Consider the following 18,727-nt stretch of genomic DNA (forward strand, 5'->3'; position numbering starts at 1 on the left):
TATTTATTTTTGTGTGAATAAGAACGGATTAATTATGTAGCTCTATAAGTTGGTTTTTCTTATGGCCACTACATCTTCAGGCCATGACACAAGTTTGGCATGCACTATTCCTTTTAGGTCCTCGACAACCCAGAACCCTACCACTCAAGAGTCATCCTCTTCAAATGTAGTCTCCTTTGCTTCCGTTGTTTCTCAAAGGCTTGCTCTCCGAAGGGGACGGAGGGCAAAATGAACTACTCGCTCTCTCTCTATGATTGATGTAAAAGAAGTTTTCTAAAGATTGAAATGAAAGCATATATTCTCATCTCACAATTGTAATCAGATTTAAGACTCTAAAACAATAGGACACCATAGATATAAGTTTTTAAATGAAATATATATTCTTATAACTAAGAGGGATGGCGTACACAATAGGACTTAATAAAATAGTGAGTCATTCTAAACTATGCCTAGTTCAAATTAAAAATCTAAAATAATGGAACTTTGTGCTATGCGAAAAAGGGATGGGATTTTAATATAATGAAACATATGATTCCTAAATAGTGGGAACTCTGGACAATGGCAATCTCTAACCTGGTATCATTTGTTAATGAAAGTAGAACCCACAAACATGGAATCCAAGATTTTAATGTACCAAAACCTTGGACCATGGTTGATGGGAGCAGGGATCTATTTCGAAATGGATCTGGATTCCACTGATGGATGGAACGGTCCCCTTTTTTGGGGAACGAGATCCCATAATGGAAAAAACAGGGTCCCTATGAGATCCATTGTAGGAACCGTGGGATCGAGGTTCTGGAGCGGAATCGTCACCCTACCCACAAGGTTCCCTTAACTATGGGTGGGACTATTAGACGTCCTACATCTAGGTGCCCGTCTAGGCGGGCAAGGAGCCGTTGGGCAAGGAGCCGTTAGGCACTACAGTCTAGCCGCTCGACTAGGCGCCACTGCGTGACTTGCAAAAAGGTAGAAAAGGGTCTTGGCGAGGGTCAAAAAATGTCTTTCCCCGTTTTGGGGGGCATTCTAAATTCCCAAAACAAAATTGTGCCTTTTAAGGAAGAGAAAAACTCCCCAAAAACCACTCTTTTGTGATTTATCGAAAGATCGATAAATTTTTGATTTTTTCGATTTCTTCTCGAAACAAAGGCAATAGTTCATGGTTAGATTTGGAGCTTCTAGTAGTTGATTTTGAGGACTTTTGGCGACGCAATAGACAACGTTTGCACCAATATTGATTTGATTTTGATATTTTTAAAGTATTATCATATTTGAAAAAGGGTTTTGATTTGATTTTGCTATTACGTATTATATTGTGAATCAGTTGCTTCTTTTTTTACTTTTTCTTTTATGATAAATTTACATGCTTGTAGTTGAAAGATTGATTTTTTTTTGATTAATTGAATTTTTCCTCATTTGGATGATGAAATTGGGCATGTATCATATTCTTTTATAAATAGTTGATTCTTTTTTTGTAAAATGTGTCATGTTTAGATATTCTATTATTTTTGTTTTACTTTATTTGGAAAATTATTGATTATGTGATAACTTAATGAGTTAAGTCTTATGTGAAAGTGAAACTAAAATCTTATATATTCATTTAAGTTTTACTATAAAGTAAAATTAAGTCTTATTGTTTTAAAACTAACATCTTAATGATATCATATAACTTAAATTCTTAATTATATGATAACTTAATGAGTTACGTCTTACTGTAAAACAAACACAATACCATCTTAATTTTATACATTCATTAAAAACTTATATCGAGTTTCTTATGTTTTTTATATCTTCATTTAAAACTTAAATCAAGTTTCTTATGTTTTTCTTCTTAGTTAATGACTTAATGACTTAATTCTTTAATCTTATGTATTTTTTAGGTTTGTTGATTAGGTGATTTTGATTCATATTGATGGATACTCGATCAATTATTATTCATTGAGGATAATGACTTCTAGTGCATCAAGTAGGCCAAGTGATCCATTTTGGAAGTGTGGATCTTGTCCAAATCCCCTTGACAAGAATAGGGTAGGGTGCAAGTTTTGCAAAAAAACATATAATGTCAGCATCAACCAAATTGAAGAAGCATTTAACCGGCATTAGAGGGGATGTGGCCACATGCACTCTAGTGCCTGCTGAGGTGAGAAGAGAGATTCTGGAGAACATGGAGGGGGTGAAAACGAAGAAACAGAAGGTGAGAATAAGACATGATGAACTTGTAAGGACTGTAGATGTTTTGGAGTTTGAGGAGAGGAAGAAGACTTCTATACTGAGATTGGTTATCTAGTAGGCTAAGAACAAGAGGGCCTATGAATGCTTTCTTCCCCCGCCCTGATCTTGAGGTACTACCACGAGAAAGAGGTCAAACAAGCTTAGATACCCATTTTAAGAAGGAAGATAGAGATTAAGGTCATCCAATATGTGGGGAGGTGGTTGTTCCAAGCAGACATTTCTTTTAATGCCGCTAACTTGGTAGCTTCCAGACTATGTTGGAGCAGTGGGCAAGGGTTGAGGGCTCCATTTGTTTATGAGCTTAAAGAGAAGTGGAGCTAAAGAATAACTATTTGAAGACCCACACTGATGCATGAGGTGTATATAATTGCATAGTCATGACCGATGGCTGGAATGATAAGAGGCACAAAAGCATCATAAATTTGATGGTGAGTTGTCCATTAGGGACAATGTTCAAGAAGTCTATTGATGCTTCAGACAAGTCCCATGATACAAAGTTTATTTTTAATTGGTTGACCAATATATAGGGGAGGATAAAGTGGTCTAAGTTGTTACTAATATGTATTTGGCTAATATGGTGGCCGTTAGGTTATTTACAGATAAGAGGCTGCGTTTGTTCTAGTCCCCTTGTGCAACACACTGCATAGACCTCATGCTTGAGGTTATTGGTAAGAAGAAGACGTTCGTGACAAATATGCAAAAGGTAAGGAAAGTCACAATTTATTTGTACAGTGACACTCAAATATACATTTTAGTACTATACTATGTTTATGGTATTATGCTTAGCTATTTGCTACTTATTTTGAGTCTTTTTAATGTATTGATTTATTGAGGGTAATTTACTTAACCCAAGGAATTCTATGTTGGTCAGGTCCTAGCTATGCTATGATGAGGAAGTTTACTGAGAACAGAGACTTGATGAGGCCTGGGGTGACTAGATTTGCCACCTTGTACTTGTCCTTGCAATTTGTATTTGAGCATAAGGAAAAAGTGAGGTTCATGTTTGTGTCTAAGGATTGGACCAAGTCCAAGTGGTTGAGGAGAGCTAATGGAAAAGTTGTTATGGACATTATCATGGACTCAAGATTTTGGAACAAGGTCCAGTATGCCTTGTTAGTCGTTTACCCCTTGGTAAAGGTTCTCAAGATGGTTCATGTTGAGAAGAAACATGCTATGGAGCATATCTATAAAGCCATGGAGTATGCAAAGGAAGAAATCAAGAGATCTTTGAGGGATGAAAGAGGTATGAGGAGTTTTTGAAGATTATTGAAGACAAATGGAACTACCACCTTGAGAGGCCCCTACACTTAGCAGGATATTACCTTAACATTGCTCACTTTTACACTGATGCTGAGGTACATAGCAGCCCTAAGTTCATGGATGCTTTCGAGCTCCAACCTGATCCTAAAGTGCAGGATAAGTCAATGATGGAGTTATATTTATATAGGCTTGCTACTAGATCTCTAAGTAAGGAGGTGGCTGTCAGGCAAAGGTCCAAGATCCCTCTTGGTAAGTTTAGAACTTCCTAAATTTGATTTTATGATTTGAGTATATAATTTCAATTACCCAGATACCTAATTTACTAAATTACTACATTTACAATTTTACATTTACATGAAATAGGTGCATGGTGAATGGGCCATGGTGGAAGCACCCCTCATTTGAGGCAGATGGCCATGAAAATACTAAATCAGACTTATAGCTCTTCTGGATGTGAGAGCAGCTTCAACTCCTTTGAAATCGTAATATTGCTTATTTAGTTATTCACTTAATAAGTTAATAGTTAATAATAATACTTAATAGTTAATTTCATACATACTTAGTAGTTAGTACTTAGTAAATTAGTAACTGAGTTTTTTTTTATTAGGTGCATACAAAGAAGAGGAACATACTAGAGAAAAAACGACTGAACGACCTAGTCTTTGTTCAGTATAATCAAAAGTTGCAAGAGTGCCATTGACAGCTAGAGCACAACGAAAGGGAGGCCATTGAAGCTTTTGATATTGATGACACATGTGAGTGGCTGGTTGATACCGATGACGATGAGGTATTCCCTGGAGAGGGCTTGACCTGTTGTCAGGTTCGCAAGGCTTCTGGGACATCAATCCCCCTTGTGCGTACCACTCGGGCTCAATCTCAAAGTCAATGTCAAAGCTAAAGGAAGGGGAAGGAGAACGCCCAGCAAGGGAAGGCAGTGGCGAAGAAGAGGAAGAGGGTGATGACATCAAAAGAGGATGATGAAGAGGAAGAAGTATTTAGAGGAGACGAGGGATGATGCCCAATATGTTAAGGGCGATTAAGTGTTCCTCATGATGCACTTGAACACCCAGCGTGGTGATGCGGTGGCTGCCATAAAGTTGTTTGGTTGATGACTTGATGTATTTGTTTTTAGTTTTTGCATTGTTGACTTTGTGTATTGTTTCTAGTCTAGCCTTCTAGTTTCCAACAATGACATTTGGGATTTCAAGCATTTTAATGTCTTACAATCTCTTTGAGACTTGTATCCATAATTTGTTATGTGTGTGATTATAATATTATGTTTTCGTCTATTTCACAAGGCATTTGGGGCTCTAAAATTGCCCAAAAAACTCCATAAGGCTTGAAACCCTGCCTTAAGAACTCCTTTGTTTTTCTATTTTTTTATTGTTTTTTTTTTTTGGGGGGGTTCAATTTCCTTGAGGGTACCCTATTCCTGGGGGGGCGCCTAGGCACCTAGGCCCCCAAAACGCCTAGATGGGCGTCTGCGCTTTCTTGAACATTGTTATGTGTTTCTTATGGTTGTCTAATATTATGCTTTGTCCTATTCATGAGCATGATTAATGAGTGGGATGGCCAATTTTGGTGGGAAGGCCAAGTGTTGAACACTAATGGTTTGAACAACAATAGTAGGGAGACGAAGGGAGGAATAGGTAGGGAGCTTTTCTCATGGAAGGATATGGCAGATAAGTTTTTCTAGGGGACCAGAACGGAAGAAAGGGACATATTCACCTTAATAGAGGAAGGTAAGAAGGAAAAATTTGAGCTATCTTGGAAGGAAGGTAGGCAAGGTTTATTTTACGAGAAAAATATTGCTCTTGGCGCTAGGTGGTTTTCTTAGACTTCCCTTATACTTATTCCAATGTCTCCTCCATGGTAAGGAGCTGATTTGTAAGTGGAGTTTGTCTCTTTGGGACCCATCTTATGGTGTTAAGTTTTTTACCTTCCACTAACTGGGGGCATGAGGAAAATAGTAAAAAAATTCCAACAACTATCATCATGGCCTTTGTTCTACTTTCAAAAACTTCCAACGACTATCATCATGGCCTTTGTTCTGCTTTCAAACCTTGTGAAGGTTTTGAAAGTTCTACTCCAGTTGTCTCCATTTAAACTGCCAAGCCCACTAGGCTGCTGTGGCAACTGCCATTAAGTGGATCTCTATGCAGCATTCTGGAGATATGGCTTAAAGGAACCTTAACCCATCTTTGACAATCGTGCTATTCATAGTTACGGGGATCTCCTAATGTAAATCACATCCAAGATATTTATTTTTATTTTATTATTGTTGGGATTGAATTTTAGGGATATTCATATAGCGGTTAAAAAGGGATTTTTTTTTTTTTTTAATCTAGGATGGGCTTGGATGGATTTCCTAGTTTGTAGGATTTCATGATGGCATGTTCCTATTTTGGTAGGGTTGTTAGATAATTAGAAAGAGAATGATGGGAGAGGGTTGATCACATGAGGAGTAGAGAAATTTCTTAGAAAAGAGATCTATGAGAAAAAATAGGAAAGCTTAGGGGATAAGAAAAAGAAAGAGAAATAATAGGTGGAGATAGGGGCATGTGCTGGTTAATGTGATTGAGAGAGAGAGAGAGAGAGAGAGATTTTGACATGGAGGAGAGAGAGAGAATCATTAGGTTCTTTATTTTAGTTTTTTATGTTTGGCTTGTATAAATGAGGAAGGCTTATGTGTTGAGAGAAATGGGGATATTTTCCAAAGAGAGCTTGTTTTATGAATGAAGAAAGGTCTCTTCTTTTCCATCTCTTGATTTACAGCCACATTTTCCCCTCCATTATTGTTTAAATGTTTGCTTGCTTAAGATATTTAATTTCCCCGAACACTTTTTGCATCATTTGGTATTAGAGCACGGTTCGAAAAAGGTTAGCGATTACGATGGTTGGTCGTGGAGGTCGCAGCCATAGAAATGCCAAGCAAGACCAAAGATACAAGAAAATCAACAACTTCATGGAGATGGTTGAAAAGTTGTTGCAAACATAAAGATTGCAACATCATGCATCGAACAATATGAGATCTACGGTGTTAGATTCATATTGTGCGAAATCTAGTGGAGATCGGCTTAAATCAAAGTGCGAGTCTGAGTAGGAATGGCTTGATGCTATGTTTGATCACACTTATGGGTTTGATGCATGATGGCATCGACAGGAGCATGAATGCAGAGAAAAGTTGAGTAATCGACAACCCCAAAGCCGATGTGATTGGCATAGGGGATTAGACCGAAATCAGTGTAGAGACAAGCAAAGAAAGAATTTTACTACATCCAGATCCATCCTTGGCATAGGATCATCCCAGTCTAAGAGACTAACACTTCCAACCCGAGGAGTTGCTATCCCTACAACAAATCTACGACCTGAGCATCACACAAGTAAACAGAGAAAGGTATGTGATTTCTTGGTAAATGAAAATCCTATGTTTTCCACTAGAGAGGTTGATGCTTTGAAAGACACAAAGGGTCCTAAATCTAATGAGAAACAAGTAGATGTATTTAGAGATCAATCTGCTGAAAAAGTAGAGATAATTGAGAATATGCCTAGCTATTTTATTGATAAAAGTATGGAGGATTCTAAGTCTGATAATGAGGAAATTCTGCATTGTATTAATCAAAGGAAAATGCTAAACTTTTAACATTATTTCTGTTGAAGATAATGTTGGATTTTCAAACGATTCCCTCCTTGTGAACATGAAAGAGCAACCCCTGACTACAATGAAATGGGATTTGGGATTAGATGAGAAAACCAAGATAGTGGTTTTTGATCAAAGCGAATTGTCGATGGTCAGACATGAACTATCTTTGTTGCCATTAAGTGATGAGACTCCAACTTAATCTTTTAAAGATGAGGTTGTGGCTTGATTCTCTATTCGGCTACATATAAAGGAAAAAGTTGATGATATCCAGATTGTAGTTGATGATATGGTTAATGTTGGTGTCGGTGGTAAGAATTATGTGTGCGCATTGGAGTAGTCTAGTAGAGGTGATGAGCATGTTTGGTACGAACATGGTGAGTTGTGATTGGTTATCTGTTCTGAAAAAGGCTAACCATGATATGTGGAATGATGATGATAAATTTAGATGGTTTGGTCGTTTATTGGAACCATCCCATAATTGGTGTGGTAATTTTCAAGTATATGGTTGTGTTGTAACTTGTGAAGTTGTGGACACACCTCTGGACCTAGCAAAAACATTTGATAAGGTTGACTATTATGCACATCCAGAGTACTACGTTGCCATTTTCCATGAAAGAATTGCACCATCTGCATATGTAGTAGTGAATTGCATGTACTGGGACAGATTGCTTAGTACTAAGCAATTACAAGGCATAATGAGAAAATGATGCTCACCTTGTTGATATTTCGGATGTAACATGTGATGTTGCCGGTTCAATTTGAGCGTGTTAATCAAACCACGTCAATAGAGAAGCCTTTCTTCAGGAACAATCCTTTCACAACTTCTTATCATGAGGATATGAGAGGCGAGGGTATAATATGTCTAGCGGATGACATTCTTCCAATTGAGTTTGCAAGAGAAGCGACCCAATATTTTGGAGATGTCCTATCGAATTTCATTGGTATCTTGGCCTCTACGATGAACATATCAGATTTATCTCATTTAAGAAGTCGTAAATTGCACAAAGGAGTGCTTACACTTTTACATGAATATATTCCCCGCATGAGACAGTTGATTCACCACTAAAACCTTGCGATGGCCTCCTTAAGAAATACACAATATTGGTTTCCCTTAGTGGTCATTTTGTTATATGTCATTTTTGACGTACTTTTATTCCCAAGTCGCATAAGGAGAAAGCCAGTAACAACCTTGTCCTGCCGGTACTCAAGACACTGCCAGACCATGGGAACACAGCAAAATAAGTTTAAAACTGGGCAACCTTTGAAAACGTGCTGTAACGGCTTCAAAAGGCATGAAAATAGAAGTTTCAGATACCCGAAGGACGTTCATAAAGTTTCGTCACATTCCGATAAGTTTTGATATGATCAGGACAAAACGATGTTCTCAAATCTAGCTTCTATCATGCTGAAAAGGGACCTTATAACTACAGCCCCATTTTCGGGGTTTTAAAACCGTACCAGACTACCGCCATTAGACCCAGAACGTCAAAAAACCCCCAGTGACCAAATTTGGGCTCAATCGGACCTTACAGGACCATTCTGGGCCCAAATTACTACAAACGGGTAGGTTTCACACTATTGCGCTGCGGCCTCAGTGAACTGGTTGGCATTTTTGGAAACTGTGTTTTCACCCCATGGGAAGATTTTTAAGTGCTCATAACTTGCTTGTTTGGAATCGGAACAAGTTCAAATTCAGACATAAGCTAGGTTTCGACGACCCGGTCATTTTGATAATATATGGCACGCGTCATTACGTGGCCTGAGACAAGAAAATTTCTAGAGAGAAGATGAGCCTGAAACTATGAAAATCAGAATTTTGAAATAAGACATCCCATACTTCGTGAAGCAATAACTCGAGATCCGAAAGTCGGATCAACATGAAATCAGGTCCGTTGCAACCACATCGTGAAGGGCTACAAGGTTGGTACATCTTTTACATTCATTTAAAGGCCGGATAGTACGAATTTCAAGGTTGAAGATGGCAAGAGTTTCTCGGTCTCAGGAATCACATTTTTCGACGATTTCCCAATTTGGGGATATGCTCAAACGGAAATCAAATTGGATGAAATTTGATGCAAAACAATTGTGACAATGTCCCCTGTAATTTGTGATCAAAATGAAGACTTGGAACATCGTGGATTGCACCGGATCCATAGTCAAAGTTTATGGACTTGGCTGGATTTTTGCCTCTTCATGAAAATCTGTTTCAAGACGAATAAAGGACATCAAAATGTTCAGAACGGATCAACCATCCATTCTACGACGATGGATCATTCGAATCATTGCCACAAGTGTTTGAAAAAGCTCCTGAAGTCTAGCAATGGCAAGAGGCCCCTCTGGGAGGGATGGTTTTCTCATTTGCTCAAAAGAACTAAGGGGCATTTTTTTAATTTTGTCCAAAAACTGGATTTTATTTTAATTTTATTGAATTATATTTTCCCACAATTTGGCTTAGTTTCGAGCATCCACCCATGTTTTGTGGTTGCTCTATATAAACAAGCTTAGGTCAATTGTAAAAAGACTGAATCATGCGATAATGAAATTAAGACATTAAGCTTGCTTTGCCTCTAGTCTCTGGATCCAGCGTTGAGGAGAGAAAACTTTTGTGGAGAGAGAAACTAACCCTAGTTCATATACCCTAGCCTATACACTACACCATACACCCTAGCCTACACGCTACATACACCCTAGCCTATACCACAGACCGTGGGTTTTAGTCTTGACCCAAGCCTAACCTTTCTCTCTCATGTGCATGCAAAGGGCCTCATGGGTGTGCACCTAGGCTAGAACACACCCCAAGTCTATTCTCTCTCCTCCCACTTCCTCTTGTGTCTCTTTCCTATTTTCTCTCCGTATTCGCGAGCTCCGTATTTTCTCTCTATGCTCCTGAGCCTCTCTTGTTTCTCTCCATGCCCACGAGCGCCCATTTTTTTCTCCGTGCATGCGAGCTTTCCTATTTTCTCTCTGTGCCCGCGACCTTACTAGTTTCTCTCTGTGCCCGCGACCTGCCTATTTTTTCTCCGTGCCTGTGACCTTCTTATTTTCTCTCCATGCCCGCGACTTTCCTATTTTTCCTCTGTACCTGCGCCTAGCATCCCTTTATTTCTTTCTCTCTTTTAGCTGTTCATTTTATCTCTCCTCCACACAATCACTCTCTCCTCTTAGTTATTCATTCTCTCTCTTAGTTGTCCATTCTCTCTCTCTTCACGCAACCATTCTCTCTCTCCTAATTTGTTCATTTCCCCTCTTTTATCTCTTGTGTGTTTATCTTTAACTCTACCTACAGCCGCGCTTAGCCGCAGGCTTAATTTCTGCCCCTTTTATCTCCTGCGTGCCTATCTTCTTCTCTCCTTACCTCTCTCCCTCTTTTGTTTGCGTGTCTCCCCTTTATCTCTTGCGCACCTTTCCCCCTTATACTCACCTTTTCTTTATCTCTTTTTCCCCATCTTTATCCACCCCGTCTCTTCATTCTCACTACACGCCCAAATCTCCTCACCCTCATGCCAGCCTCCTCTCTCTCTCTCTCTTACACGTGTATATCCCTCACTCCCTTCTATTTTGTTCAATCTCTATCCTTCTCTCGCAGGCCATTATTTTCTCTCCCTCCTATCCTGTTCAATCTCTCTCCAAATCCCTTCTTTCTTTCAATTCTCCCAACCGTCTTTATCAACTCTCCAAATCATCTCTATCTACGTCAACTCTCCCAACCCCTTCAATATCCCCCTCTCATCTCTTTTATCTCTTTCTCTCTCTTCCCTCCATGCCACTTTTCTGTCCTTTTCTCTCAAATCTCCTCTCTCTCTTTCTTGCAAGTACCTTTCCCTCTCAATCCCTCTCTCTTACACGTGTCACTTACAGTCACACTTACACTCACACTCTCACTCTCACACTCACACTCACACTCACACTCACACTCACACTCACACTTTCACCCTCACACTCACACTCACACACACTCACTCACACACACTCAATCACACATTCTCAGTCTCACTCACACACTCACTTCACTCACTCACACGCTCACATAATACACTCTCACTCACAAACTCACTTCACTCTCTACCACATACTCCTATCTCCACTCTCGTACGTGCCCTTTCACACACTTCCACTCGCACTTCACCCATCTGAGCCTACACTGTTTTGAACACACCCTAATCTTCACGACCTCTCTATTCTTTTATGTTGGTAGCTTCTTCTATTCTTTGTGTGTTCGACTTGATGCGACATTTAGAGCTATTTTAAGGGTTTCAACTTTTGAATCGCTGCTCTAACCTCCATTCTGTACAGTCGAGTTGAGTTGCGAGATTTTGCCCTCGCTTTCTCGGATGGGGTCATCCTGAGTTAGCAATCCATAGAGTTCTGACTGTTTGACTGCTCTAATCGTTGAGTCTCGTCACACTCGAGTGGTAAACAATTTCCATCACCCCTCTAGCCTTTAGTTTAGACCCTTAATTCACCATACTACCAATAGGAGGAGACCCCAAAAGGTATACCCTGAAGGCCATTTTTAGTGTGTGGATCCAAGTGCTGTGCAGGAAAGCGAGGGAGCCGAATTCAAACTGCGCTGCAAGGACGGCCGGAGGGCTTTCGAGATGATCTAAGAGAGCGAATCACCTGAACCCAACATGGCAAGGTAGGTGCTTGAGCCGTTCTTTGTCGATTAAAATCTCTCTTTGTTGGTTCCTATCCACACTACAAGCACACGTGCACACACGCACTTGGGCCCTGCAATTGTTTGAAAGAGGATTCCTCTGACTGGGTCACCCATATTGGGTTAACCCAGGACGATGAGAATCAGGTCCGACAAACTGGCGACTCCACTGGGGACGCTCCACCCTTGAATACGGTGAGTTTGCATGTGAGTGTGAGGGTGAGAGTATGAGTGAGTTTGAGTGTAAGTGGCATGTGTAAGAGAGAGGGATTAATAGGGAAAGGTGCGTGCAAGAAACAGAGAGAGGAGGTTTGCGCAAGGAGGAGAGAAAAGTGACATAGAGGGAAGAGAGAGAGAGATACGTTAGATGAGAGGGGGATATTCAAGGGGTTGGGAGAGTTGAATTAGATAGAGATGATTTGGAGAGTTGATAAAGACGGTTGGGAGAATTGAGAGAGAGGGAATTTGGAGAAGGAATGAGAGATTGAACCGGATAGGAGGGAGAGAAAATAATGGCGTGGTAGAGAGAGGGATAAAGATTGAACAAAATAGAGGGGAGAGAGGGATATACACGTGTAAGAGAGAGAGAGAGAGAGGAAGGTGGAGTGACGGTGAGGAGATTTGGGCGTGTAGAGGAGAGAAGGGGTGGATAAAGATTGGGAGAAAGAGATCAAGAAAAGGCGAGTAAAAGGGGGAAAGGTGTACAAGAGATAAAGGGGAGACACACAAATAAAAGAGGGAGAGAGTTTGGGAGAGAAGAAGATAGGCACGCATGAGATAAAAGAGGGGGGAGAAATTAAGCCCGTTGTTAAGCGCGGCTATAGGTAGAGGTAAAGATAAACACACAAGAGAGAAAAGAGGGGAAATGAACAAATTAGGAGAGAGAGAATGGACAACTAAGAGAGAGAATGAATAACTAATAAGAGAGTGATTACATGGAGGAGAGAGATAAAATGGTTAGCTAAGAGAGAGAGAGATATAAAGAAATAAAGGGTTGCTAGGCCCGGGCAAGGAGGAAAAATAGGAAGCTCGTGGGCACGGAGAGAAAATAGGAAGCTCGCGGGCACGGAGAGAAAATAGGAAGGTTGTGGGCACAGAGAGTAAATAGGGAGACTCACAGGCACAGAGAGAAAATAGGGAGCTCATCGGCATGAAGAGAAAATAGAGAGCACGTTGGCACAGAGAGAAAATAGGGAGGCTCACAGGTATAGAGAGAAAATAGAGAGCACGCAGGCACGGAGAGAAATAGGGAAGTGAGAGAAGAGGATGTGGGAGAGAGGAGAGAGAATGGACTTGGGGTATGTTCTAGCCTAGGTGGACACCCATGAGCCCTTTTGCATGCATATGAGAGAGAAGGGTTAGGCTTGGGTCAAGACTAAAGCCCACGGTCTGTGGTATAGGCTAGGGTGTATGGCATAGTGTGTAGGCTAGGGTGTATGGTGTAGCGTGTGGGCTAGGGTATATGGACTAGGGTTAGTTTCTCTCTCCACAAAAGTTTTCTCTCTCCTCAGCGCTGGATCCAGAGACTAGAAGCAAAGCAAGCTTAATGTCTTAATTCCATTATCGCATGATTCAGTCTTTTTACAATTGACCTCAGCTTGTTTATATAGAGCAACCACAAAACATGGGTGGATGCTCAAAACTAAGCCAAATTGTGGGAAATATAATTAAATGGAATTAAAATAAAATCTAGTTTTTGGACAAAATTAACAAAATACCCTTTAGTTTTTTTGAGCAAATGAGAAAACCATCCCTCCCAGAGGGGCCTCTTGCCATTGCTAGACTTCAGCAGCTTTTTCAAACGCTTGTGGCAATGATTCGAATGATCCATTGTCGTAGAGTGGATGTTTGATCCGTTCTGAACATTTTGATGTCTTTTAATCGTCTTGAAACAGATTTTCATGCAGAGGCAAAAATCCAGCCAAGTCCATAAACTTTGACTACGGATCCGGTGCGATCCACGATGTTCCAAGTCCTCATTTTGATCACAAATTAAAGGGGACATTGTTCCAATTGTTTTGCATTAAAATTCGTCTAATTTGGTTCCGTTTGAGCATATCCCCAAATTGGGAAGTTGTCGAAAAATGGGATTCTGGCAATCGAAAAACTCTTGCCATCTTCAACCTTGAAATTCGTACTGTCCAGCCTTTAATTGAATGTAAAAGCTATACCAAACTTGTAGCCCTTCGCGATGCGGTTGTAACGGACCCGATTTCGTGCCGATCCGACTTTCGGATCTCTAGTTGTTGCTTCGTGAAGTATGGAATGTCTTCTTTCAAAATTCTGATTTTCATGTTTTCGGGCTCATCTTCTCTCTAGAAAATTTCTAGTCTCGGGCCACGTCATGACGCGTGCCATTTATCAAAATGACGGGGTCGTTGAGACCTAACTTGTGTCCGAATTTGAGCTTGTTCTGATTCCAAACGAGCGAGCTATGAGCACTTAAATCATCCCGAGGGGTTGAAAATGCAGTTTCCAGAACGAGCAACTAGTTCACTGAGGCTGCACCGAAATAGTTTGGTGATTGGGGCCCATAATGATCCTTGAAGGTCTGCTGGAGCTCAAATTTGGTCCTTAGGGGTTTTTCGACGTTCCGGATCTATTGGCCGTGGTCTGGTACGGTTTTGAAACCTCGAAAATGGGGCTGTAGTTATAAGGTCCCTTTTCAGCATGATAGGAGCTGGATTTGAGAATCGAGTTTTGTCCTGATCATATCAAAACTTATTATAATGTGACGAAACTTTATGAGCGTCCTTTGGGCATCCCAAACTACCCTTTTCTTGTCTTTTCCCGTTACAATATTTTTTCAGAGGTTGCCCAGTTTTAGGCTTATTTTGCAGTGTTATCATGGTCTAGCAATGTCTTGGGTATTGGCAGGACTAGGTTGTTATTGGTTCTCTCCTTATGCAACTTTGAAATAAGTATGTAAAAAATGACGTATAACACATTTATCTGATCAATTTTTTATCAACAAGGCTTTGGATGTTATTGAGGCTGCTGGTGGTTCATTTCATTTAGTGAAATGTGAAGTGGGTCAAAGTGCGGATGCCTTGTTATTCTCAGAACAAGAAGTTGGAGTCGATGATCAAAGCTTTCTTGACCAAATAATTGATTTGTTGTCTTTTATTACTAATCCAAGTGATGATTTGGTGGCTAGAATTTCCAGGAGAGGTATAGACGGATTTCACTAAAGGTTGGTATGGTTGGTGAAAAACTGGTTCAGGCAGGAGATCACCTGGAGGAAAGACCGACGGTTCTAGTCTTGGGTGCAGGATGTGTTCGTCAACAATTATATTTCCTGTGCAGATATTTGAATGTGTTTGGGTGTTTGTCATGGGAGGAAGTTCTTTTGCTAGGAATCAAAATTCTTCGGTTGGAAACAATGCTTCTTAAGCAAGGGTAGTCAATTTTGATCCCTCAATCAGCAATTTGTTCTGCAATGTATATGCCAAATGGTTGGCCCTCGAAGATGCATCTTGGTTGTTTAGGTTCATGCCTTACAAAAGAACAATTGCATGAAGAAGAAGGGCTTCACCATCAACTAAGGGAGGATGATGAAGATGCAACAAGAAAAAATCGTGACGAGTGTTTTTTCCAACCTGGGGAGTATGATGCAAATCGCATCCAAGATATTTATTTTTATTTTTATTTATTATTGGGACTGAAGTTTAGGGATATTCATGTAGTGGTTAAAAAGGGATTTTTATTTTATTTAGGATGGGCTTGGATGGATTTCCTGGTTTGTAGGATCCCATGTTTCTATTTTGATAGGATTGTTAGATAATTAGAAAGAGAATGATGGGATAGGGTTGATCACGTGAAGCGCAGAGAAATTTCCTAAAAAAGAGGATCTATGAGAGAAAATAGGAAAGTTTGGAAAGAGGTTGATTTACTTGATCTAGATTTATATGGGATAAGGGTTTTCTAAATCATGAGGGAAGCTTTATGAAAGGAAGGAAGAGTGGATGGTTACGTGAGGTAGATAGGAAGCCTAAAGCGTAGGGGATAAGAAAAAGATAGAGAAATAATAGGTGGAGAGTGCATGTGGTGGTTAACGTGATTGTGTGTGTGTGAGAGAGAGAGGGCGAGAAATTTAGACGTGGAGGAGAGAGAGAGAGGGTGAGAAATTTAGATGTGGAGGAGAGAGAGAATCATTGGGTTTTTTATTTTAGTTTTTTATATTTGGCTTGTATAAAAGAGGAAGGATTATGTGGAGAGAAACAAGGATATTTTTCAAAGAGAGTTTGTTTTATGAATGAAGAAAGACATCTACTTCTTTTCCATGGCTTGATTACAACCACATTTTCCCCACCATTATTGCTGAAATTTTTGCTTGTTTAAGATCAAAAGAAGACTGGATTTAATTTCCTGGACTCCTTTTGCATCATTAAATCCTGTCTTCTTTTGATCTTACACAAGCAAAAATTTCAATAATAATGGAGGGGAAAATGTGGTTGTAAATCAAGTCGTGGAAAAGAAGAAGCTGTCAAACAAACTGGAAAATATCCACATTTCTCTCTACACATAAGCCTTTCTCTTTTATACATGCCAAACATAAAAAACTAAAACAAAAACCCCACTGATTCTCTATCTCTCCTCCACATCAAAATCTCTCTCTCTCTAAATCACGTTAACCACCACGTGCCCATATCGCCACCTATTATTTTTCTTTCTTTTTCTTATCCCCTAAGCTTTAAGCCTCTTATGTACTTCACGTAACCATCCACTCTTCCTTCCTTTCATAAAGCTTCCCTCATGATTTAGAAAGCCTTTATCCCACATAATTCTCTCTAGATCAAGTAAATCAACCCTTTTCCAAACTTTTCTATTTTCTCTCATAGATCCTCTTTTCTGGGAAAATTCTTTACCCCTCGCGTGATCAACCCTTGCCCATCATTTTCTTTCTAATTGTCTAACAATCCTACCAAAATAGGATCATGGAATCCTACAATCTAGGAAATCCATCCAAGCCCATCCTAAATAAAATAAAAATCCTTTTTTAACCCCTATATGAATATCCCTAAAATTCTGTCCCAACAATAAATAACAATAAATATCTTGGATGCGATTTACATCATCTCCCAACCTAGGCGTCGTTCCCCCTTCATGGTCTTGTTCTAGCACTTCAGGGCGCGATCACGATTTTGCAGTTCTGGGATCTTGATCCACACGTCTTAAGGTTCGATCCTAGCCACTTGAAGGGGCAACAAGAGGCCAAGGAGATGATTCATTTAGTTCTTAATTGCGATCATACTCTCTATCTCTAAGGCTTTTCGAGGTTGTAAAGTGTGAAATTGTAAATAAAGCAGCTTGATGTGCTTTTGGAGGTTGTAAAGTGTGAATTGTATATAACGCAGATTTTATCCAAAAAAAATCAGCTTCTTTGTATAGTTGTCAGTCATCCTGATGTGCTTTATCATCAGAAAATTTAATTATATTTTGTAGGATTATTGTTATAACAATTCTATTAACTAATTAAACAAAAATTTAATTAATAAATCATGGTAAGTTCTATTCAGTTTGAATCAAAGGAATTGCAGTTTGGGCCCCTATTGCTGAGTGATATAGAAATACATAATTATTATCATGTTAAGCTAAAGAAACCTAGATGAACAAACCAATGACAAATAAAACAATTAGTTCTGACCATGACTTGCAGCGCCATCATTATGTGTCCACATGCCAGATGCATTTGCAATAAAACTGTGGTTAAAGATCAATGATCATGCTTGACTGAGGTTAATTTTGTTTACCTATTGACAATCAATATCATTCATTTCGGTGGAGCAACTAAATGCGTTGGTCTTTATTAAACTAATCTCTTCCCCTAATGTCATGTCTGATTCAGAGTCACTAACTACCGCTTTAGAATCACCCCTTGTTGGATTTTCAACCCGATTATGCGCTCAGCACTCTGTGAAAATATGCCTCGGGGTTTTCAACTCTTAAACTTCAGTATTCTTTGACTCATTGAAGTGTATGGACATAAGTAACTTAAAATGTTGTCTATACAAATTATATGATGTTGATATTTCTTGTTTGTCAAGGTTTGAACTCTCCTTTGTTTTTTTACTTTTGGATATTAGATAATATTTCATAAGAATTAAGTTGCTTCATTTATTCATTGTGGGTCACAATTAATATTATTTTTTTCCAGGCTCCTTCAACAGATATAGCTGTAAATGAACTGACTCATGCTTCTGCCGAAGTCAGTGAAATTGTATTTTTCTTGCTTGGTGCAATGACCATAGTTGAGATAGTTGATGCCCATCAAGGGTTCAAGCTGGTTACAGATAATATCACCACTCGGAAACCACGTACGCTCCTTTGGGTGGTAAGTACGTAATTGTTTTTAATTACCAAAAAAAGAAAAAAATTCTTCAGGGTCCATCTTTGGCGCACCCTGCTAATCTCTAAAGCACTAAAATATGTCCATGTTTGCTTTAATTTTGTTTTGTATCATGACCTAAGTGTTTTATAGGTATAACATGCTTGTCTAATCCCATAGAATTTGAAATCTTGTCAGTAGATTAAAAAAATCTGAATTATATTTCCTATCTGTTGCAAGTGTACATCACTTGCACATCTCACAAATGTTCTTTATGGATGTCAACACTCTGGTAGATTAATTTGTGCTTGTCTTGCTTCCTGTTTATGAGGAAAGTTTTATGTATTTCCGACTGATGACTTGAAATCTGCTATTTGTCTTTCTAGATTCGCAAAGAAATAAGTCGTTCATTTTTATGGAAGCAAAACTGTGCCATTAAATAGAGGCCAAATAATGATAGCAGCTAAGACATGCTTAAAGAAGTGTTACTCCCAATCTTTATGTATTTCTATGGTCTCCAATGTATTATTTTGTTTCAATAGGAATACTTGATAGCCAAAATCTCCAAAAAGTTGATGCATCCTTTTGTCTTTATCTTACTAATGCATTC

At 39.3% G+C, this 18,727-nt stretch overlaps 1 protein-coding gene, 1 long non-coding RNA gene and 1 pseudogene across 5 annotated transcripts in view; all 3 read left to right on the plus strand.

Moving 5' to 3' along the window:
• The window catches only part of NHD1 (sodium:hydrogen antiporter 1), a 39,924-nt gene that overhangs the window by 6,354 nt on the left and 14,843 nt on the right, over positions 1 to 18,727 (plus strand). For all 4 annotated transcript variants that reach the window (XM_020667040.2, XM_088855366.1, XM_006843949.4 and 1 more), the window contains one exon: positions 17,947 to 18,123. In XM_020667040.2, coding sequence (XP_020522699.1) covers positions 17,947 to 18,123 — 177 coding nt within the window. The remainder of the gene's footprint in view (positions 1 to 17,946; positions 18,124 to 18,727) is intronic.
• On the plus strand, positions 1,878 to 4,729 carry LOC110007230 (uncharacterized). The gene is made up of 4 exons (XR_016047240.1): positions 1,878 to 2,932; positions 3,101 to 3,738; positions 3,853 to 3,942; positions 4,097 to 4,729. It is a non-coding gene; the product is annotated as an uncharacterized LOC110007230 (long non-coding RNA).
• On the plus strand, positions 7,316 to 8,379 carry LOC148779062 (alpha-aminoadipic semialdehyde synthase pseudogene; annotated as a pseudogene).

This window comes from Amborella trichopoda, chromosome 13 (genome assembly GCF_054954075.1).
Source record: "Amborella trichopoda isolate Santa Cruz 75 chromosome 13, AtrichopodaSantaCruz75HAP2 v2.0, whole genome shotgun sequence".
Taxonomy (NCBI): domain Eukaryota; kingdom Viridiplantae; phylum Streptophyta; class Magnoliopsida; order Amborellales; family Amborellaceae; genus Amborella; species Amborella trichopoda.